General features: G+C 39.6%; 1 protein-coding gene across 14 annotated transcripts in view; it reads right to left on the bottom strand.

The window, feature by feature from the left end:
• Positions 1–24,052, bottom strand: part of Sh3kbp1 (SH3 domain containing kinase binding protein 1) — a 369,672-nt gene that overhangs the window by 154,445 nt on the left and 191,175 nt on the right. For 6 of the 14 annotated variants that reach the window (XR_015444104.1, XM_087193653.1, XM_021245326.2 and 3 more), the window contains 4 exons: positions 23,146–23,275; positions 22,530–22,586; positions 14,288–14,362; positions 10,515–10,720 (listed from right to left, as the gene is read on the bottom strand). Coding sequence is in view for 13 of the 14 variants with exons in the window: in XM_087193653.1 (XP_087049779.1) it covers positions 10,515–10,720; positions 14,288–14,362; positions 22,530–22,586; positions 23,146–23,275 (468 nt within the window). In the remaining variant the exon portion in view is untranslated. The remainder of the gene's footprint in view (positions 1–10,514; positions 10,721–14,287; positions 14,363–22,529; positions 22,587–23,145; positions 23,276–24,052) is intronic. The other 8 variants (XM_087193656.1, XM_087193657.1, XM_021245329.2 and 5 more) reach the window with 3 other exon arrangements.

The raw sequence follows: 24,052 nt of genomic DNA, 5'->3' as shown, positions 1-24,052 counted from the left end.
CTGCTCTACTGAATTTGGTTATTAAGTCTACAAGACTTTTGGTGGAGTTTTGGGGTCTTCTATGTAGAGTATCATGTCATCTGCAAATAATGACAATTTGACTTCTTCATTTTCTATCTTTATTTCTTTCTCATCTAATTGCCGTGGCTAATGTTCCCAAAACTATATTGAACAAGAGTGGTGATAGTGGACATCCTTGTCTTGTTCCTGATTTCAGTGTGAAGGATTTCAGGTTTTGACCATTTAGTATGATACTGGCTGTTGGTTTGTCATAGAAGGCTTTTGTCAGATTGAGGTAGAGACCATCTATTCCAATTTTTTGTAGGGTTTTTATCATAAATGCGTGTTGGATTTTGTCAAATGCTTTTTCTGCATCTATTGAGATGATCATATGGTTGTTGTCCTTGGCTCTATTGATATAGTGTATTCCATTCATTGTTTTGCGTATGTTTATCCCTGCATCCCTGGGATGAATCCCACTTGGTCAGGGTGTATGATTTTGATGATCTGCATTCTATTTGCAAGTATCTTATTAAGGATTTGTGCATCTGTGTTCATTAGTGAGATTGGCTTATACTTCCCTTTTTCGGTTGGGTCTTTCTGTGCTTTGGGGATCAAGGTGATGCTTTCTTCCAGGAATAAATTTGGGAGTACTGCTTCCATTTCAATTTAATTGAAGAGTTTAAACAGTAGTGGCAGTAGTTCCTCTCTAAATGTCTTGTAGAAGGTCAACACTCAAAAAACAATAGCTTTCTTGTACACAAATAACAGACTCACTGAGAGAGAAATTAGGGAAACAATTCCTTTTATAATAGCATCCAAAAAAATGAAATATCTAAGAATCAATCTAACAAAGGAAGCAAAAGACCTCTACTCTGAAAACTACAGGACTCTGAAAAAAGAGATCAAAGAGGATACAAGAAAATGGAAAGACATCCCTTGCTCCTGGGTAGGAAGAACCAATATGGTGAAAATGGCTATACTTCCAAAATTGCTATATAGATTCAATGCAATGCTGATTGAAATTCCAACAATATATTTCACAGAGCTAGAGAAAATAATCCAAAAATTCATTTGGAACCACAAGAGACCTAGAATAGCAAAAGCAATTCTAAGCAACAGAGACATGGCTGGTGGTATCATAATCCCCAAAATGAAACTATACTACAAAGCTACTGTGATAAAAACAGCATGGTACTTGCAAAAAAACAGACCTGAGGATTAGTGGAATAGATTAGAAGATGCAGAAGCAACTCCAGACATACTCAGCCACCTCATCTTTGACAAAGGAGCCAACTAACATCATTGGAGGAAAAATAGCCCATTTAATGAATGGTATTGGAAAAACTGGATTTCAACCTGCCAAAGATTAAAACTAGACTCATACCTATCACCATGCACTAAATAAGATCGAAGTGGATTAAAGATCTAAATCTTAAAACAGAAACACTAAACTTGCTGGAAGATAAGTTAAGTAGAACTCTTGAAGACATTGGCATAGGAAAAGACTTCATGAACAAAACCTCAGTACCACGGGAACTAGCACAAAGAATCAACAACTGGGATCTCATCTTATTAAAAAGCTTCTGCACTGCAAAAGAAACCACCAACAGAGCTAACAGACAACCTACAATATGGGAAAAACTTTTTAGCAGCTGTACCTCAGACAAAGGTCTACTATCTAGAATATATGAAGAACTAAAAAAAATCAGACCCCCCAAATTCAAACACCCAGTTCAAGAATGGGCATCTGAAATGAACAGACATTTCTCAGACAAAGAATAGCAGCAAACAAATATATGAAAAAATGTTCAACATCACTGGTCATTCAAGAGATGCAGATGAAAACAACACTAAGATTCCACCTCACCCCAGAAAGAATGGCTGCTATCAAAAATCAACCAATAACAAATGCTGGCGGGGGTGTGGGGAGAAAGGAACCCTTCTCCATTGCTGGTGGGAGTGCAGACTGGTGCAACCACTGTGGAAATCAGTATGGAGATACCTCAAAGTACTAGGGCTAGAGGTCCCATTTGACCCAGCTATTCTCCTGCTGGGTATCTTCCCCAAAGAATTAAAAGAATCATACCACAGTGATATATGTGCACCCATGTTCACAGCAACACAGTTTGTAATAGCTAAAGCTTGGAAGCAGCCCAAGTGCCCATCAACTGGAAACTGGATAAAGAAGATGTGGGTTTTTTATAAAATGGAGTACTACTCAGCCATAAAGAATGCAAAACTAGAGTCATATATAGCTAAATGGATGCATATTGAGGCCATACTCTTAAGTGAAATAAATAGGACACACATGTGTAAATACCAAATAGTTTCTCTAGTGTGAGAAACTGATACTGTAAATAAGGGTTAAAATGATTAAAATGAATAATTGATAATTTGAAATAGGAAAAAATGTCCAAAGACGTAGGGGTACAGGGAGAGAAAGGGGAAAGGAAAGAAGGGAAAGGAAAAACTATGAGAAAAAAAAAAAGGAAATGATGTCTATGTAAATAGAGAAGGGTGGAGGGGGTGAAGGGTGCACAGGTAATGGGGAAAAAATAAGTACCAAGATACATCATGTACAGGTACAAACACCCAATGATAAATGGAAACGAATTATATACCTAAAATGTCCCAATAAAAGAACTTAAGAGAAAAATAAATAAATAAATAAATAAATAAATAAATGTCTTGTGGAATTCTTCAGTGAAACCATCAGGACCTGGGCTTTTCTTAGTTGGTACGTTTTTAATTATATTTTCAATTTCATTGATTGATATTGGGTTGTTTAGAATTTGTAGGTCTTCCTTGTTCAACTTTGGTAATTCATACGTGTCTAGGAATCTGTCCATTTCTTCTGTGTTTTCCATCTTATTGTGATATAGGTTCTACAAATAGGTATTGGTGATCCTCTGGATTTCTGCTGGGTCCATTGTAATTACACCCTTTTCATTCCTAATTGCATGGATTTGGGCCTTTTCTTTCCTTTTTCTGATAAGGTTGGCTAAGGGTTTGTCAATTTTGTTTGTTCTTTCAAAGAACAAACTCTTGGCTTCATTGATTTTTTTGTATCGTTCTCTTAGTCTCTATTGCACTGATTTCTCCTCTGATCTTTATAATTTCCTCCCTTGTATAAGCTTTGGCTTTGTCCTGCTCTTCTTTTTCTAGAAGCTTGAGGTTCAGCATCAGGTTGTTTAATTGGGCTCGTTCTGTTTTCCTAATATGAGTATTCACTGCTATGAATTTCCCTCATAAGACTGCTTTCATTGTGTCTCATAGATTCTGATATGTTGTACTGTCATTGTCATTTAATTGTAGGAACTCTCTGATTTCTTCTTTAATTTCCTCTGTGACCCACTGGTTATTCAGAAGTGTGCTGTTCAATTTCCATGCGTTTATGAAATTTTTGCAGTTTCTTTTGCTATTGATCTCCAATTTCATGGCACTATGGTCTAACTACAGGGGATAACTTCAATTCCTTTGTACTTAAACATGTTTTATGAGCGAGTATGTGGCCTATTTTGGAGAACGAGCCATGTACAGATGAAAAGAATGTGTATTCTGATTTTGTGGAGTGGAACACTCTGTAAACATCTGTTAAGTTCATTTGTTCAAGGGTTTGAGTTCTAGTATTTCATTACTTATTTTTTGTCTAGTTGATCTATTTGTGAGAGTAGGGTATTGAGGTCCCCAACTACTATTGTATTAGTGCATATATGACTTTTTATGTCCATTAGTGTTTTATATAGTTGGCCGCACTAGCGTTTGTTGCATATATATTTATGACTGTCATCTCTTCATGTTGGATTGTTCCCCTTACAAGGATGTAGTGTCCTTCTTTGTGTCTCTTAATCAGTGCTGGGGTGTTTTTGTGTGTTTTTGGTACCGGGGATGGAACTCGGGTCCCTGCATTTGTGAGGCTGGTGGTGGAACCACTGAGCTAAATTCCCAGCCCAATCAGTGTTGATTTGAAACACACTTGCAAAGAGGATAGCTACTCCTGCTTTTTTTCGGGTTCCTGTCACATGGAGTATTGTTTTCCACCCTTTAACTTTCATTCTATGAGCTCCTTTTTGAATTAAGTGTGCTTCTTTTATGCAGCATATTGTTGGATCTTGCTTCTTGACCCATTCTGCTAGTCTATTTCTTTTGATTGGTGAATTGAGACCATTAACGTTGATGGTCATAACTGATACGTATTGACTTATCATTGTCATGACTTTTTCTTTTTGTTGGACTCTCCCCTTTTGCATTTAATTTCTTGTCACGCCTGACGGATTCATCCTGCTGGGCTTCCTGGGGTTGTGATCTTCGTTGTCTTTTCCTAGAATATTGTCTAAAATGTTTTGGAGAGCTGGTTTGGTATTCATGAAGTTGCTAAGGTGCTCTCTGTCATGAAAGTATCTTATTTCGCCATCCATTTTGAAAGATAGTTTTACAGGGTACATCAATCTGGGTTGGAGGCTGTTTTCCTTTAGGGCTTGGAATATGTCACTCCAAGCTCTTCTTGCCTTGAGGGTTTGCATTGAGAAATCTGCTGTGATTCTGATGGGCTTTCCTTTGTATGTGATTTGTTTCTTTTCTCTAACTGTTTGGAGAACTTTGTTCTTCTGTTGAGTTTCTGGAATCTTAACAATTATATGCCTATGTGTACATTTTTTTTATCAAGGCTAGTTGGAGTCCTATATGCCTCACTTATCTGTATGTCAAGCTCTTTCCCCCTGCTTGGGAAGTTTTCTGGCATTACTTCTGTGAACAGTTTTTTTATGTCATCTGCACTCTCTCCTTTCTTCATTGACTCCAATCAGTCTTATGTTATTCTTCTTTGCATCGTCTAGCAGCTGCTGGATTGATTTCCCATGATCACTTACAATTTTAAAGCAATTTTTCTTTTCCTGGTCACTAATTGCAATCTTATCTTCTATATCTGAAATTCTGTCCTCACATTGGCTCATTCTGCTGCATAGACTTTCAATGGAGTTTTTAATCTCCTGGAAATCTGTTTGCATCTGTTTTATGGATTCCATTTGTTTCCTATGTTGGGATTCCATCATGTTCCTGAGCTCCTCTCTAGATTTATTAATCATGTCTTGCACTAGGGGCACAATCTCTGCTATTATCTGAGAAACTATTTCTGATTTCATTTTTTCCAGGTCCTCTTTTATTGCCAGTTCAGGGAGTCCAGGTTGTTGAGCATCAGAGTGTTCCATCTCATTTCCCTTTGGGGTTGCTGTACGTGATCTGGAAGGCTGATTTTGAGACTTGTTTACATGTCTTCTCATTTCGATGTGTGTGGGGTGGGGTTGTGCTGCTGATGCCCGCACAGCTCACCTCCTCTGTGCTGGGAGCAGTGCTACGGTGGCCTGGAAGCCTCCTCCTCTGTGCTGGGAGTGATGCTATGGTGGCCCGGAAGCTTCCTCCTCTGCACTGGGAGCAGTGCTACAGTGGCCCAGAAGCCTGCTCTGTGCCGGGACTGGTGGTACAGTGACCTGGAAGCCTCCTCTGCGCTGTGAGCGGTGGTCTGGAGGCCTGGAAGCCTCTTCTGCACTGGGAGCAGTGCTACGGCAGCCCAGAAGCCTACTCCTCCATGCTGGGAGCGGTGCTACGGCAGCCCGGAAGCTTCCTCCTCTGTGCTGGGAGCGGTGGTATGGTCTCATGTCACTTTCTTGCTTAAAACACTTTTTCAGTTCCCCATTGCCCTCAAGATGAAGCCCAAACTCCTAACAAATCTCACAAGGTTCTTCATGGTCTAGGCCGGTGGTGGTGAGCCTTCTAGAGCTTTCAATGATACAAATGGCCTACTGCAGCATTTGTATCACAGGCTCGCCACCACTCCTCTAGGCCCTGTTTCTTTCCTCATTCTCATCTTTCCCTATTTCCTGCTGCAGCTCTACACACCATCTGTGCTATATCTTTCCCCTTTAGAGACATTTATATATGTTGCTCTTCTCCCCTTGGTAACTCTATGCTCCTTTGCTTGACAAATGCCTACTGGCCCTGTGGTATCAACTTTAACATCACTTCCTGTAGGAAGTGGGTAAATGCACCTATGAACCCACATTCTCCAACCTCCCTAACAACTCACCACTTCCTGCCATGCCCAAGGAGTCTTCTTAGGGCAGGACACTGTGTTCACACCCTGATGGTGGCATTTCTTACACTGCGGTATTATTGTTTGTTTGCTTTTCAGATCCTGACAGCAGTGATCTGGTCTCCCTTACCACTGTGTCCCTAATGCCGAGTAAATCATTAGCACTGAGTAAACACAGTATTAATGAGTCACATTTACAATTTATATTTTTTTTTAGCTACATCTGTCTTTTTAAAAGTCCTGTGAGGTACAAGAGGTAAAAAGAGTATTTCCATTTCATAGATGGCCTAACTGAGGCCAATTTTCAAGGTCAATCATCTAGGAAAATGATACCATACCCATCTAATCTGTTTTGGGGGTTTCTTTGGTTTTGTTTGGTTTTGTTTTTTGAGACAAGGTCTCATTGTGTATTTCAGGCTGGTCTTGAACTCACTATGTAGCTAGCCCAGGCTGGCCTCAAACTTGTAACAATCCTCTTGCTTCAGCCTCCCAAGTGCTGGGATTACAACCATATCCCACCACATCTGGCTTGAGCTCAGATGTAAATGCTATATTTTTCTCCAAGGTTTTTCTTTAACCTTTATCAAAGAAAATTTCCAAAAGATACAGAAAGGGCCGGGGGTTTAGCTCAGTGGTGCCCCCGCCTGCCTCGCAAGCGGAAGATCCCAAGTTTGATCCCCGGTACCAAAAAAACAAAACAAAAAGATACAGAAATAGGATGTAACAGATTTCCATGTATATACCACCTGGTTCCAACAATTATCAACTCATAACCAATCTTGTCTCTTGTATTCCCCACCCATTCTTCTATCTTCTAAACTACTGCAAACAAATGTAGGTATTATATAATTTCATCTATAAATACTTCAGATAAATGGTGATTTACACAAGTCATTCACAGGTATATCCACTTGGCAGTATTAAACAGATTCATAAATGGGTTCCTTCCTTATATCTTAAGCAAGAATACCTATATTCACTATTTCTTTATTCACTGTTAGTAAAGAGACATTATGCAATCTCTCTTCTAATTATCAACTCAGGGTCATATGGATTAAAACAGGTAAGATAAGCAGAAAAGCAGGTCTTAATACTTCACAATCCTCAACAGAAAGAATATGACGCTTATGGTTGTTAATTATTGTCCAATTCCTTTTTTCCCTCATCCAAGTTATCAAACTAGCCATGTCAGAAGGCCAATTGCCCTAGCCAAAGCAGGAGACATGCTTGGGCCTCACTGACCAAATGGTGCCACAGTAGATCTAGCTTGTGCTTCTGCAAATCAAAACAGCAAGCTCCATCCTCAAAGAAAATTTTCTTCCTTAAACATAAATCTTGGTCACAAAACCACCTCAAAAGGTGATGAGAACCGGGTTGTACACTAATAAAACAACATCACTCTCATCAGTTCTTGTGTCTGGTTGTGCAATAACATAATGGATCCATAAATCTATGCAATTTTCTGTGGTGCCAACAGCAGGGGGCAGAGGTAGTTTCAAATCTTCATAGATATTGTAAAAATTGTTCACAGTCAGTAAAAAAAAAAAAAGTCCTGAGGGGTTACATTTTCCCCAGAGGCTTCACAGTGAGTAGCTTAAGGCAGTTTCTGGCACATGGTTTCATTTTGCAAACAAATCAGAAATTAGGATGCACATGCACATACATGTACATACATATACATACGCACAAGAACTGCGTAACTCTGATGAAGTTAATGCTTCATGTCATCAATACTAATGCATTAAATCTTCCTGTTCAACAAAGATGCACTGAACCATAAACTGTTGTATTTTCAATTATGCAACTGTTATTATTCCATCCAGTCCATTCCTTCTATAGATGCCAGTAACTTCGAAGATCTATGTTAACACAGTTTTTTATATTATTCATTTGACAAATACTTATGAGCACCTGCTTATGTACCATGCACTGCTCTGAGCACATGGCGTACATCAGTGGGGAGAAGCAGGAAGCCCTACTAGGGAACAATGGAGGTGACAAAACGTGGAGAGTTAGATGCTGGACACACTTTGGAGGCAAAACTGATGGATCAGTCAGGTTCAATACCAGAGTGCTTGTCTTGAGCAGTGAGAAGGTAATGGCACTATCTTTAACTGAGGTAGGGAATGCTGTGGGTGGAGGTGGGGATGATGAGGACTTCGGGCTCTGACAAACTGATGTGGATTTAAGATATCCAGGTGAAGACACTGAAGTAGGAAGTTAAACAAACAGCTCTGGGGTTCAGGAAATAGTGTGCTAAAAAATAAACTCGGGAGTAGCTAGGCATAGAGCACAGGCCTATAGTCCTAGCACTTGGGAGGCTGAAGCAGGAATGCTTGAGCCTAAGAGTTCAAGATCTGTCTGGGGCACACAGTGAGACTCTCACCTCAAAAGTAAGGAAACAAATGAAAGAACTGTACTTGAAACTGATATTATTATTAATAACTCATTATTGGCAGTTAAAACAAATACTAAAGCAACTTTAGAAGTTATACACACACACACACACACACACACACACACACTGTCCTCTTACACAGAGAAGAAAAAGACCAAGAGTCATGAGAGAAATAAAGGGAATAAACTATTTGCTTATTGATTCAATGGTTATATTCATTTCAAACACCTGAATAAAATGGAGAAAAACTCCAACTATTGTTTCTTTCCAAGATAGGAACTTATTCTTTTGTACAAGCTTACAGGAATCTGAATGTGACCATGAAAAACAGAAGTGAGCTCTCAAGCTAGGATACTATTTTCATATCTTGAGAAACGTCATATATGGATTATTGAAAGAAACAATGCTGGCTCAGAGAAGCTTCAACAAAGGAGAAGTTCAAATAAACTAGTCTTTAGTTTCTGGGTATTTTCCCCTATTCCCTTATTCATCTGTGAGGGGATAAAGTGAGTGTCCAAAAGTTTTCTTTTCAGAATCTGTTCCTAATGCATCTGGGCGGGCAAGTGTGCAGGGGCCAGGGAAGGGTAGAAGTTCTACAGTTGCAGAAGATGATGCAACCTTTAATATTTCATCTCATGAAAAATGAAAAACATTTAGAAGCCACTGATAAGCCTACAATGGAGATGTTGCCAATATCCCATTCCCCAAACCCGCTGGCGAAAACATCAAAGCAAAAGTTTCAGCACTAAATCAAATTAACAAACATTCCTTAAACACAGCACGAGTGTAGCCTATTATAATTTGGAAAATTCCACAGAATTTATCAACTCCTAAGCAAGACTGTGATGCTTAGAAGTGTACCACAGTAGACGTCATCAGCAGCCACAAGCGATGATGGCTCTAAGTGTGTTGCCATGGCAACCGCGTACTCAGCAGCAACACAATGTCTGCCTCTTGCCAACCCAGAACCAGAGGCAAAAGAAAACAGCCAGCTTTCTGATGGGAACAACCCAGGGAGTCACAATGCAGGCTGTCTCCAGCATTCACACTGCAGAAGACTTCCTTTCAGTAGTCTGAAATCAACTCCACCTAACTCTTAGAGAAAAGAACGCATAATTCTTTTTTTTTCTACTGCAGAACCACAGTCAACACACCCAAGCCCAAAATATTACAGAAATGTATAGGGAGAAGGGTTGTTAGGGCCTGAAAAGCGTCAGAGTCATGTGTTTAGCTGGGTCCAGGTATGAGGTGTTCCTTGCGGAAGGAGATGGAAAAGTGTGGGTCACCTGAAAAGTCATCCTGAGAAATATTCCCTAGTTGGAATCTTGAATCCTCTCCAATAGCCCATGTGTTAAATGCTTGGTCCCAAGGTTGTTGCTATTGGGAAGTGGTGGAGCCTTTGAGAGGTAGGGCTGTGTAGGAGGTCCTTAGCTCATTGAGGGCAAGCCCTTGAAGGAGACTGTAGGACCCTTCTCTTTTTCCCTCTCTCTTTGCTCTCTGGTTCACACTGTGAGCAAATCTTGCCCCTCCATGCATGCCCACTGTAGCCCAAAGCTATGGGGCCAACCCGTGATGGACTAGAACCTCCAAAACTTTGAGCCAAAATAAGCCTTTTCTCTTTATAAAATTATCTCAGAAAGGGAAGCAAGGCAAAGAGGATGAAAAAAGAATTAATATGTGTTATGTACATGTACCAATTCCTCTGAAGGAATGTAATCATTATGTACTGCAAGTATGTACCAATAAAAATTAAAATTAAAAACATCTCAGGTAGTAGATAGAAAGCAGACTAACACAAGAGGAGATTGGTAAGTAAGAAAGCAACAAAACTAGAGCATGAGCTTTTCAAGGGAAGCCATTCCCACAGAGAGAGAAAGCTAAAAAGGAGAGAGGGCAAACAGCTAGTAAGTACATGAGGACACAAAAGACCTCAAGAGAAGCATCAGAAGTCTGATGCCAAACCCCACAATGTACTTTTGGATATTTCACATTATGTTGAAATAAAACAGAAACTGTTGAACATACCTTTTCTATCAGCAGAAAGTCATTTTCTACTTCAATTGACCTTGGTCTTAGTTTGATTGGCTTGTCTTTGAAAATATCTCCAAAGCCCACTCCCTTAACTTTCTTGGGCTGGATGGCTGCAGCTGCCACTGTCCCATTGGCACCTTCGGACTTGGTACTGCTTGAATCACCCCCATCACTCTCGGAGCCTGTGGTCTCCCTTAAGCCTGTCAAGAGGGGGACGGGGAGAGAAAGAGCTCAGAAATCAGCCAGAGCCCTGAAGAACTTCACAGTCAACCAGGAGCCACCTCTAAATGTGTTACCGGGTAGAAGACAACTTGCACTGAGCTCTGGTATTTGGTGTGTGGAGTATGTTGAGTTTGGCTGGCTCTGAGTTTTGTTTGATCTCCTTACCCCAGTCTTTAGTTTAAGCAGTAAATCAAAATAACTTTTCAGAAAATCTAATTACATATCTCTGTGCATAGGATATTTCACCCGTCTTCAGCCAGAGCATGGTTCCAATCTAAATTTGGCTATAAACTGTGCAGTGACAACCCTCCCCACTCCCTTCCTCACCTCCCCACCCAGTCAGTACCATATACTATACCTCCAATCACTCTGACTCATGTCAATTAGCAATTAGCATTGAAAGTAACATTCCTAAAGGGAAGCTGTAAAGCTAAAAGTGATTTAAACAAATTAGCAATTAAAGAAACTACACACAATTATGACTGCCAAAGAATTAAATCTCTTTGGATGGCTTCACAAGGAATAAATGCATGCAGACATGTTTCTGTAGGAAAGCATTAAACCAAACTTGACAATAAGACAGCTTCACTAGCAAGATGATGGTGTTGTTTTTTAAAAGAGGGAATGAAAGCTGCCCTCCCAGAAACCAGAATCTTCCAATTCTATGGCTCTTCTTCCCTCCTTTAACAGCAACATCTTTCCGAAGTTGGGCTCCTTTTCAAAGAAGAACAGTGGGGAAAGGATACTCTTCCTTTGATCTCTTGTGGCATGTGCTGAGAGGCATAAAATAATTATCAGTAAGACAATATGGACACTTACCTCCCCAAATTCTTTTATCCCCAGACTCTGCATATAATCATATTCCTAAAAGGAAGAGCCTATTCATGTCTAGTTAATGTCTAGGTATACATTCTTTCTTTGATGGTCAGTATATCAATTATGCCATCAAATGGCAGGATTCAAAGGATATTTTATGGAATACTAAATTCTGTCATTAAACTTTCTCTCAAAGCCTCTAGATGTATAGGACAGTTCCTAACCATTTACTACATATCTCCTGATCATAACAATGCTCTTGGGATGAAAGTATGTAATCAAATTTTGTTCTCTATTAGCCAATCATGCATTATCTTCCTACAGGTCAGGTGACCTCCTAGTCCATAAGAATGATACACCAAATAATTGCTCACATAAAATATCATAAAGTGCTGCAGTCATTCATATCTGAAGCCTCAGTGCAGGAAGAAGCTATTAAATGAAAACAGATAAAATATACAAAGGTCATTATAAATTGCTAACAAGTTTCAAAATCAAATCCTTAAAACAATGGTTTCTTTTGTTGCTGTTGCTGTTGCTGTTGCTGTTGCTGTTTTCCATAAAAGGGTATTTCTAAGCCAAAAAGGTGGGAAGGGGGGAAGGTCCCTGGGGCACATTTTAATTAACTAAAGAACAGCATTTGTGAGCAAGAACAGAGGACAGAACAATGACGAGAAGCCTACAATCAGAGGGTCAGCTGCAGCTCCCAGAACTGGATGGGAGTGTGCAAACATGGAGAAGCCCCTGGACTAGCTATCCGTGTGTTTATCTATTCATTGTTTTTGGAAATATCTTTGCTGGAGATTTAATTTTGGAGTCTAAATGTTGTGTTATTTCCCCCTTAACGTGTTCTCATTTTGCTGTATGGATTCTTTCTATGCGGTAAGTGGCTCGTATATTCTTTTCTGGTTTGGAAAGAACCGTTTGAGAGTGAAATAAAAAAATGGTTAGTGGAAAGAAAGCATCACCACCCTCCTCCCTCCTCCTACCACCACCAGCCCCACCACCCTGACCATCACCACGAGAAGGCAGCAGGGCAAACAGATTAGGGGAAGTATGTTTTAGCTCTTCAGAGAAAAGAATTCAAAGGGTTCTTCTGTCATTTTCCATAGCTAGAATACTATTTTCAACCACTGCCATCCTAAATTTACTGAGCTTCCAGTTTTAGGGTTTTGCTGCCTTCAGGCTTATCTTAATAACTTTATATTAACCACTGTGAGAAATACTCTATACTGAGAGAGACTGCACAGTCATTCAACCACACAAGCATGACCTGGGAAGGAAACACACGGCAGATTTTTCTTCCAGAAATTCTGGCTGCCTGAGTCATTTTGAAGTACATAAATTAAATAGCTAAATACCTGCAATGGTGAAAAACTCAAAATCGAGTTCCTTCCCTTTGGAAGGAAAGAAAAGCAACTTCCGTTTCCCATCTGTTTGGTGCTGTCTTTATCTACTGGTGTCCATCACACGCATTGTCCCAGTAAAAATGCTTCCAGGTCATACCCAGAGGCCACTCTGAGGACACTCTTGGGCAGTGCAACCCAGAGAGTGGAAGGTGGACTGAGGCACCGTTTATGAAGGGGTTTTTACTAATATATGATGAGATGAGTGCAAAAAGTGTGCATCTTTGAAAATGCCTTTTGCATTTTAGCAGTGTGCAGTAGTGTGACTTCCAGACATGTGGGCAGTAGCTGCATCTAGGTCAGCAGGGCACAGGCCAATTCAGTCACTGTTAAACTCCCCTACTGAAGCACAGGCAGCACACTGCATGTGTAATACAGTCAGCAGAAGAACCATGCATCTGTCCGTGGTGGATAGAAGAAAAGGTAAACTGTACCCAGATAGTTTGTGAAGCATGGTTTTGGTATTCATGTCTGAACCTTCTCTTTCGTTATGTCTGTGTACACGTGTAAGTATGCATATGTGTATAGGCACATAAGGTGCGTGCTCTTCCTTCCAAGTTTAAAAGTCCTCCAATTAGCTCGGTAACTGTTCACTTTTGTGTAATTTACCCTACTCTTGCAGCACTGATCAGAGCCATTCTTAATTGTTTTTAATTTAACACACACATATCTACTCCTGCTTACTATTTAGCAGGAACTGTTCTAAGGGAAACATGGAATTAATTTATCCATCTCCTTCCCCTCAACTTTTGGCAGCCTTATTTCACAACACAAAAGGCTATGAATTGGTCCTACCAAAAGAAGTCTGCCGTGTGGTGATTAGCTGAATGAGCCAAGCAAAACACCATTTCTGGCATGGACTTTCATGCCAAAATCTTATCTTTTGAACCACGCAATGGCAAAATGGTTTATTGGTTTTCAGTGACCCACTCAGAAAAAGCAATAACCATGAGAGGTTGATGTCTTGGCTGGAAGCCATCTTCAACCACCCCATAAGCCCACAAATATTGGTACAAATACATGTGCCATAACAAACACTACTTCTCCCTTCTCTGCACACCTGGTTCATGCATGCATGTCACATACATGGCAGAGGCAGAAAGCAAACAAGAAAGCATCAGGGGCTAGTGGTAGGAATGCTCTTACAGCACACACCAAGGAAATGAAACTTATCATAGGTAAATAAGTCCATGTCCTTGGATTAGAAATTCACGCAGACACTTGGCATAAGCATGAGCAGCTCAGGAAGGGGCAGCTGCACCAAAAAATACAAGCACCCAGATCTTATCTTTACAATTGCTTCCTGCTGTTAAGGTCACTCACTGTAATAGCGTCTGTGGCCCTCCGTCTTTCCCGGTGCAGCTCGGTACAGAATTGGCCCTTCAAAGGTAGTCTTTCCTGACAGTGAATGAGAGAAGAGAAGGGGAGAGAAAAACAAGAGAGGGGGAAGGGGAAGCAAATGATGGCAAAAGAAGGAAGAGGAAGAGTCTTTAACTGAACTTGCCTTCAATGAATCCACTGCAAGAGCTTCATCCACACAATTAATTAGAGACCATTAGGCAGAATTTCAGAATGTTACAGAATGAGCCCAAAGTCCCCATGCAGCCATGATGGCAAAGAACACCCAGAATTGGATTTATCTCTGCAAATGACTGGCATGCATATTGTGCCAAGTTAAAACCTGGAAGCCATTTCAATACTGTAACTGAAGAATAGGAAAACCTCAATTAACCACAGGCGATCCGATTCATTGAACTCTTCATTAACTCCACTGTACAGCACCATCTTCTTTTTGGAAAGCGTGATCTAAATATAATACAGATCTAGGCCCATTATCCTTTATCTTCTACCCCAGGCCCCCATGTGACAGAGACTAATACTTAAGCCCCAAGATTTTAAACAAGACACCGAATTCTCTTTAAAAGATTTGTAGGGCTGAGAGCTAGCTCAGTAGTAATGCCTTTACCTAGCATACACAAGGCCCTGGGGTTGATCTCCAGCGCCATGAAAATAAATAAATAAAAGATTTGTCATCCTCGGTACCTTTAAGTAAGAAAATGTATTAATATAGTACAGGGGAAGTTTCACCAGAGATTTGAAAGCAATACTGGCATCCATATCAATGTAGGGAAGTTTCTGCTTAGCCCTGACAACACCAGAAAACCCTATATATTTCTTGAAATATCTTAATTGAGGTTTTGCCATATCAGTTATGAGACTGTACTTAAGCATGAGGACATAGGACTCACCCAATGTCAGTGTCAATTTTTTGTTACAAGTAGAAGTCATCAATATCATAAGACTGAACACATGGCTAAAGCCCAAATATCTTTCAAACCACAAGTAAGCACACAGAATATGCACACAGTGCCCCAGTTTGAGTTTACTCATACCCACCCACCAACACACACAAACACACACAGGCCTCACAAAAAGTACCACCAGCAGATAAAATGATTTGCTAAAGGTAAATTCAATTAATAAATGCATTACTAGAGAAATACAGTCTACTGTGGCTTGTGAATTAAATACTCAAACTGCAGGCCAGTCATACAGCTTCATAGTAAGTGAGGCTTGAAAAGGGTAGGCTATATTTACAGAGAGTAGAACCAAGAGGGAAGAGTACAACTTGTCTCCATATAAAAATGGAAAAACCAAGCCAGGTGTGGTGGTGCACGTCTGTAATCCCAGCACTGTGGGAGGTTCAGACAGAGGATTCCAAGTTTGAGCCCATCTTGGGCAACTTAGGGACTTAGTGAGACCGTGTTTCAAAAAAAAATTTTTTAAAGGTTTGGGATATAGATCCATATGAAGGTCCTAGGTTCAACCCACAGTGCCATCAAAAGGGGGGGGGTGGAAATCACAGTGTCAGTCTCAACCTTGTCACTTAAATGGAGTCAGATATTTCCAATTTCTGTGTCGCCCAGGCATGGTTGTATACCTTTAATTTGAAGTCTGCCCTTCTTGACAGATGTGCTGCAACCAGTAAAAGCAAAAACCTATTCAAATCACTGGCTATCTAGAGAAGCAACAAAATATTTTAAATGTTCTTGTTGGACTTGCAGCTCTTGAAAACGTGGATGAAAAAAGCATAGCAAGACCATAATGTTAAGTGAAATAAATCAGACACACAAACTTAAATATTACATGGTTTCTCTTATATGAGAGAACCAAAATATAAATAAAGACCAAAATCAAAGATAATAGGAAGTAGGGAGACATATCTTTCTTGAATGGGAAGGGAATCAAGAGATGGAGGGAGGGAGGGAAGTGTAGGGAATAAAAAATTAAGATGTGTTATGTACTCCCCATGATGAATGCAATCATTATGTACTACAAACATGGACTAACATATTTTTAAAAACCAGGCTGGGGATTTAGCTCAGTGGTTCTGCCACCTGCCTCGCAAGTGCAAGGTCCCGAGTTTGATCCCCGGTACCAAAAAAAAAGAGTTTGCAAAAAAAGCAGAGCAAATTAATATTGGTTTGTATTCGAACAAATTTTCACTCTCCTTAACTTCAGTGATTAAGTCAACATTACATCTAAGGATCACAGCTGTTTTGTGAGCCAAACCCTCTAAAATCTTAACAGCACCAGTCCTCTCCATGTCATAAAAAGTAAGTGTAGGGGAAAAAATAAATTATTTTGGCAAAGTTCCTCCAAGTACAACAGAACTTCCATGTGTTCTTCTCCAGGACCAAGTCTGAGAATCCCTTAAGTAGACCAGGGCCCTGATTCTCTGAATTATTAAGCCTGTCTACAAGGTCTCCCTGTGTACCGGCAGCAAGACAATCTGCACTGGAGCCTAGGCTGGCTGAGGACACACAGGCTTTCCATCTGAACAGCAAGAGTCAGGCAACTGAAAAGATCATTCTGAATATGAGTGAGGTTTACTGTCACTATTAAGTATTAGTATTTGAAGGCAGCAAACATTATTGGAGTAAGAATTTTAAAATTCAAACATAAAATCATGCACTAATAATGCTAACATCAAACTTTGCCTGAAACTCTGTATTATCGATTTGCTGATTGATCTTCATTGCTGATAGAAAATTCATAAATCACAAAACAAATGTCATTAAATACTGAAAAGAAGAGGTGTTGGGATGTCTCAGAATAGTTTCTCAACATAGTTTTTGTTTTCATAGGCGGGGGCCACTGAGAAATTCAATTTTTATACCTGATGAAAGAACATTTTTGTATATAGCAGTGTGTTTTAAAAAGCCTCCTTCATCTTTGCCTTAGCTTGATGTGTCACTAATGTATCAGAACCTAAACTTTTTAATGTAAGGAATTCTGAAAGTGAAAAATTAAATTCAAACTGAAAACCTATGGTTACTAATGGTTATAAAAGAAAATGCAAACTTTTTCCCTCTGGAGATTACGGGAAATGAAAACACTCCCGTAGCTTTATGATTTTTTTTTTTTTGAGGTAGGGTCTTCCTATGTAGTTCAGGCTGGCCTTAAATTCACTATGTAGCCCAGACTGGCCTCAGACTCATGGCAATCCTCCTTCCTCAGCCTCCTGAGTGCTGGGATTACAGGCGTGGGCCACCACACTCAGCTTATGATTTTTTTAAACACAGAAATATTTTTAGTTTTACAACAATTATTTGAAATTAAGTAATATCAAAATATGTTAAAAGGGAAGACACATTTATATCTTAAATGTGAGACAAAATATCTGTGAAACTAAAATTGGACAAGGTTCGTATCTGGATTTCTTTGCCACTAAATAACTCTTAACAGGCACAGGATACTCTGTGATTACAGCACTCAAAGATTATCTCTATTTCACATTAGTCAGTAGTAGCATGTGCACAATTATGAATGAAAAGGCAATTAATTAATCATGATTTGTGATCATAAGAAATAAGCTTAACTTTAGCCAGGTTTGAAATTTGTCAGATACTCGCCGAAAGATGACCCCTTTGTGCAACAGAGGCAACACCAGAGTGTGTGTAGAAGAACTGTGTGCCATTTTGGCCTTCTCACTCATAAGCCAGGCCACATGAGAAGCTTAATTATATTGGGCCTGAGTGTGGTCATCTGACAACAAGTTAAATGACCTCTAAATTCCTCTCTATCCCTAAAATCCCAAGACTCTGCCTGCACTACTGACACAAAGACTTGAATATTTCAGTTTTTAAAAGCTTTATTTACTAAACACTTTTTGGGGGGCAGGGAGTGACTGTTGATTGAATACACACCTATTTCAATTTTTTAAAAATCTTGGCTCATGCCACTTTGTAAGCCCTGAGTGAGTAGGTCCAGGTGACAATCACCACTGGCCACTAGTACTCAAAAGGAAATATAGCCAGACATTGTAAGCACCCAGGAGGACTATCTTTCATCAGCCAGGCAGAAGATTTGCAAAAATATATGAATGTGTGTATGTGTATATTTCTATGTGTATCTCAAGCCTCAGTTCATTCAAGTCCCTGGACCTAATTATTAATTCATAGGAATACAGATTAAATGACATTGCAGATATCAAATTAGCACAGGCGGGATTGTGAGGAACTAATGAATAAAGGAGCTCAGTTTCTTCAGAAAAAAAATTGCATGGAAAAAAAGAGACAAGAAGGAGAAAGCTAGAGATTCAAAGAAACCCAAGACAATTCAGCTAATCACAATGCATATTCCTTATTTGGATCCAGATTCACACTAACAAATTGCATCCCAAAAGAGAAGACTATTAGGGGAAAGTGAACATTGACCATATGTTTAATTATTTTAAGGAACTGTCACAATTTTGAGTGTTGGTGATAATGGTATTCTAAGATACCCTTTTATTGACACATTGAAATATTTATGTACGAAATTGTATATCATCTGGGATTTCCTACAAGATAATATAGGAGAGGAATGTATAAGGCTAAAATTTTAACAATCTGACCATAGGGCAGTGATGGAAAACCTTTCAGAGATGAGTGCCTAAACTGCAAAAAAACCAACTCATACATTAACATTTTTGTCTTAAAAGAAAAACAAATAACGCATGTGCCATAGGTTCACCACCACTGCCATAGAGTGATAACTGCTAAAGCTGGGTGATCAGTACATATGGGTTGATTATATTTTTCCTTTCTCTATTTATTTATATATATATATATATTTTTTTTTTTTGAGACAGGGTCTCACTGTATAGCTCAGGCTAGGCTCAAACTCACTATCTAGCCCAGGTTGGCCTTGAACTCATGGTGATCCTTCTGCCTCAGCCTTCTGAGTGCTGGGATTACAGAAGTGTACCACCACACCCGGCTATTATACTATTCTTACTTTTGCATATGTTAGAAATTTTCTAATGAAAAGTTTTTTAAAAAATCTTTTTGAAAAACTACTTTTAAGGTTTTGTAAGTTCTGGGAATGGTAAAGATGTTTTCAAATTTAAATATGCAGCAAGACATTTCTATATAACTATCAGTTTTCTTCTTTGAGGTAAAATGTTTAAACCAAAATATCAACCAATCTAATTGTTGGAATTCTTTTCTTGATAGGCTGCATTACCCTAAGGAAAGATCTAAGAAAGTTTAGACATTTCCATAACCAAATTCTATATGAAAAAATACATCAGAGTAAGAAAAAAGCAAGATTCAGAAATTTTAATCTGTCAAAGATTAAAACATCTCCTTAGAGTAATAAAGAATTAATTAAGCACTTATTAAATACCTACTATGTGGCAAGCAGTCATGGTACATTTCTTTATAAAACTAATGTCAATGTTTTTTATATCACATTCATTCATTAGTATACAAAAGTGAATAACTATCTCAAATACTTGCCTGAAGTAGAAATGTGAAGTATATAAATACCAAATAAGCACATGTACATACAGAAGTAGTACATACAGAAGTACATACAGAAGTAGGGGTGTGTGTGGAACAAAGAGATGTACAAGGGCTCACTGTACACAAGATTCTCTTCACACTAGGATACAGATTTTACCTGTTTTAAAAAAAAAAACTCACCCTAATATCTAGTAGCATTGAAATTAAAACATGTTTATATGATATCACTGTGATCTCTAAAACTTATCAACATGGTACAAATATTAGAATTTAACTTACCCCCGGGGTTATGCATTAATTAAACATTCTCTGGAAAATCTAACTGCAGTTTACAAAGAATACTAAGTGGTCTGGTCTAACAAAAACTAAGTAAATTTTAGCTCATACCAGAAAAAAGGCTACATATCCTTTGTACATTAACTATATTTCGTACTTTTCAGCTTCAAGACAAAAGTAAATATGTAGCTACTGTAATTATGAGATGTCATCACTGGGGGAAGCTAGGTGAAATGTAAATGGGCCCTCCCTGTACAGTTTTATGTTTATTTCTACAACTTTCTGTGGATCTATAATTTCAAAACAAATAGGTTTTTTTCAAACAAGTAAAGTACGTTGGAACTATTAAAGCTATTCTCTAGCAGTAAAGAATAAGCAGATTCATTCTGAAACCAAGGGTTCTACTTAGACACATCCTACCACAATACATAATTTCTGCAGGTGATTTGATTATATAAACTTTAACATAATCAGATGCTGCAACAAATCCAGAGCATAAGTGGCTACTGGAAATCTTGTCCAAACACGGAGAGGTGCTATTTCTCTCTTTCAAGGGATGATTTCAATTTGGCAGGTTATAGGGACACAATTCTCAAATCTGCTCTTCTTGAAGCCTTTGTGACCACCTCCATCCCCATATAGCCATGGGCCTGGACTCTGCCTTTGTACCCACCCTTTCTCAGATGAATGTACCAGGGACACTTTCTTGAACTTCTGGGAATTTGTGTGCACCCTTTCTTCAAGGTGAGGGGACATGTCTTTCTTACTGAGGGGACACATCTGATCTGATTCTGTATTGACAATGTCTCAGTAACAACAGGGGTTCAGCAAAGATTGAGTGAATGAAGAATAGGAGGAGGGAAGAAGTCAGATAAGGAAGAAAGATGGAAGAATGGATACAGACAAATGGAGTGATGGGCCCCTCTTTTCCTTACCTATATGTACAGGAAAGTTACAAAAGTCATGTTTTTATCAGGAGCGGCCTTTTTTTTTTTTGGTACCAGGGATCAAACTCGAGTCCTTGTGCTTGTGGGGCAGGCGGCACCACCACTGAGCTAAATCCCCGGCCCTAAAGCAGCCATTTTTGTTAGGAGACCAGGCCTCTCCAAGGACCTCAAAATCTCTTCAACAATGGACAGATTCCATAGACTAAACATGGTTTCTGAAACTACTGGGATCTTCTGTCCTGAAATGGAAGGTTATTAATTAATTGAATGGGTGCTGGAAGCATATGAAGGAAGAAGGCCTGAAGGTTGAGAAGACCATTCCACTCAGCTTCCTAATCCTCCTGCACCAGGAATTTTAACTCTATATCCTTCGAGCTGAGAGTTCAGGCAGGGTCAGCTGTTTATATTACTGACTGGCAATGGTTAGGGGACAGTTTGCTTCATGAATTCTAAAACCACAGGAGGCATTTGTCTTGACAGGACCCCAAGAGGTCAAGGCTCTCCCAGTGAGGTTGTCCAATCTTTCTCCAGATTTCCTTCTCGCATCAGTAGAAGAATCTCAAAGCAATTGTCCAATATAAACATGATGCTTCCATGAACGTAGTATGAATGAGTCAGCAAACAGCTTCCTAAGCAATTGAACACTGATTACGTCCCAGCAGTTTAACTTGACAGTCTATCTTAACGAGAGCTACCATTTATTGAGGGCCTTCTATGGGTGGTTTTATACACTGTCATTGGAACCCATAATGCATCTCCTCATGAAAATAAAGTTATAATAACTCAATTTGGTTCTCCATCCAAAAGAGTACATTTAACCCACAATGTCCCTGAGGTACAGCATTGTTTTTACGAGACCCACTTATCAAGTGTGTCACTACTAAAGTGTACAAAAGAAGATAATAGGGCAGCTAGAATTGTAACATGGATTAGAGGAATAATAGCAACTTTCAGGGCCATTCTCATTAGCTGGGCCAAGTTACTGGAAAAACCTCCTGCCCCAAGTCAGAGTGCAGCAGGAGATCCAAAATCCCTTCCTAGTCCTTCCTATTATTTACTCTAGGGTGGAATAGAGTTCAAGGTAGGAAGATCCTAGGATTTGGCAGTATAGGCAAACGTACTGCCTGAGCCAATGAGGCAACCAGCCAGTGCCGCTGCTTCTATGTATGTCTGGCTGTATGATCCAGAGCCACCGAGATACTAACCAAAGGAGTTTGCCTGAGTACTTCTTTGGAAAAGGCTTTACTTCCAAATCAGGCATTTGTCCAATCATGCTACTGATTAAATAAGAGACACCAAACCAACATAAGAACATCACTCAAGTCAGATTTTTCCAAATGGAAAAGGAAGACATTTAAGAATTAGCTTGGTCTTCCTCTTAACAAGAAGGAAAGTGAGCAACACCAGGTCGTGCCACACCAGTATGACAAAGTTGAGCCTCCTACAACATTCACACCCATGACCTTGGCTCAACACAGCATGAGATAAACACAGATGCCCATGTGGGAAGTTGGGTTAGCGACTGGGAGAACAACACTTCCCGGTCCTGACCTTTTGCTCCATGAGCTGGGAAAGGCAGCAGAGAAACTGGAGGGAGACCTTCAGGCCCTGGAGAAAGAAAGACCTGAAGTTCGTTCTCACCATCACAGAAGGAAACACATGCTCACCCAAGGTGGGGACTGGACTCTCGGTTGTCTTGTCATACTGTTAAGGGAAGTGGCATGCACTTATCTTGTGCACAGCACTTCTCACCACCAACATGTTTTCTTTTTTCTTTTTGTTGTTGTATTTCTCCAAGTTCCTCAAGGGATGCTAAGAAATACTGACAATCTCATTGGTTCATTTAAAAAAATTATGAACCTATAGCAAATGATAGTCCAGAAGTATATGGAGGAACAGCTGAGGGGCTCCCAATAAAGGTTGAGGGGTAGTAGTTACCTATTCAGAAATGTACAGAATGTGTGGCTGCAAGTCACACCTTTATAGTGATAAACTTACCAAACCACAGTGGGTAAAGGTAGTATAGCCAACAAAATAGCGTGAGCTTTTGTCACACCCTTCTGGCATATGACATGGTAACAGAAGAAAGGTTGGAGGAGAGCCCAGTGGTCATCCCCCCCTACCCCCGCAGCCCTGTTTTCCTATTCAATGAGGTGGGCTTCCTTACTTGACTTAGACAGCTGTTCATCCTGGGAAATGCCAAGCTCATCTGACTCCCCTGACAGCTCCTTGATGAAGTTGGATGGAAACATTCCAGTTTTCCCATTGAGAACACCTTCCCACCATCCTTCCTCTACCTGCACAGGTACAAAGAGAACAGAGACATAGGGTCAGGTTAGACATGGCTGTTCCAAGTTCTGCCTTTCATTTGTATGGTGTGGAGTAACCAGAAAACAGGCCACATACTCTTGAGATTCTGACTAAGGATTGGTGGAAGTTAATCTGGAATCCACAAACATAATGGACAAAAATTAACACTTCATTTTTGCTAGCTTCTAACTGAAATTTGGCATTTCCTTTGATTACGAATGTGTAACTAATATAGACCAATATCAGAAGGACTTATGATTTATCACCATACAAGTAACAGATATTTTCACATCATATCATAGATGCTATGGGTATCTCAGAATATTCACTGTGCTACTTTGAAATGACGGACTGAGTTATTACATCTACTGGGAGACCTTTGTTATTTAATGTGTTAGGAAACATAGATTACTATTTCAAAACCTGCTTTTAAATTAGTTTGATAATTACTTCAATATAAATAGTTCCCTTTGTGATCCTATGTGTTTTACTTTATGCATTTACAATTATTATTTAAAAACAGAGTAGTTTTCCCAGACTACCGAAACTAGACTGTTTAACAAAAAGTTAAGAATCCATGGGATAAGAAGTCAATCAGAATGAGGATTTCCTGGTTTCTAAATGACCCTAGAATGAATGGGAAGGGAGGAAAGAAGGTGTGGAAGGCATCAAGACTGGAGTCATCTGGGTGGCGAGTGATGGCTGGATCGGGGGCAGCGAGAATGGACAAAGCAGATTTAGATTGAAGCCATCTGAGGTATGAG

The sequence above is a fragment of the Heterocephalus glaber genome, unplaced genomic scaffold (genome assembly GCF_053883595.1).
Source record: "Heterocephalus glaber isolate CG9 unplaced genomic scaffold, H.glaber_assembly_v1.0 deba00001594, whole genome shotgun sequence".
Lineage (NCBI taxonomy): Eukaryota > Metazoa > Chordata > Mammalia > Rodentia > Bathyergidae > Heterocephalus > Heterocephalus glaber.
This window is presented reverse-complemented; position numbering and strand designations above follow the sequence as displayed.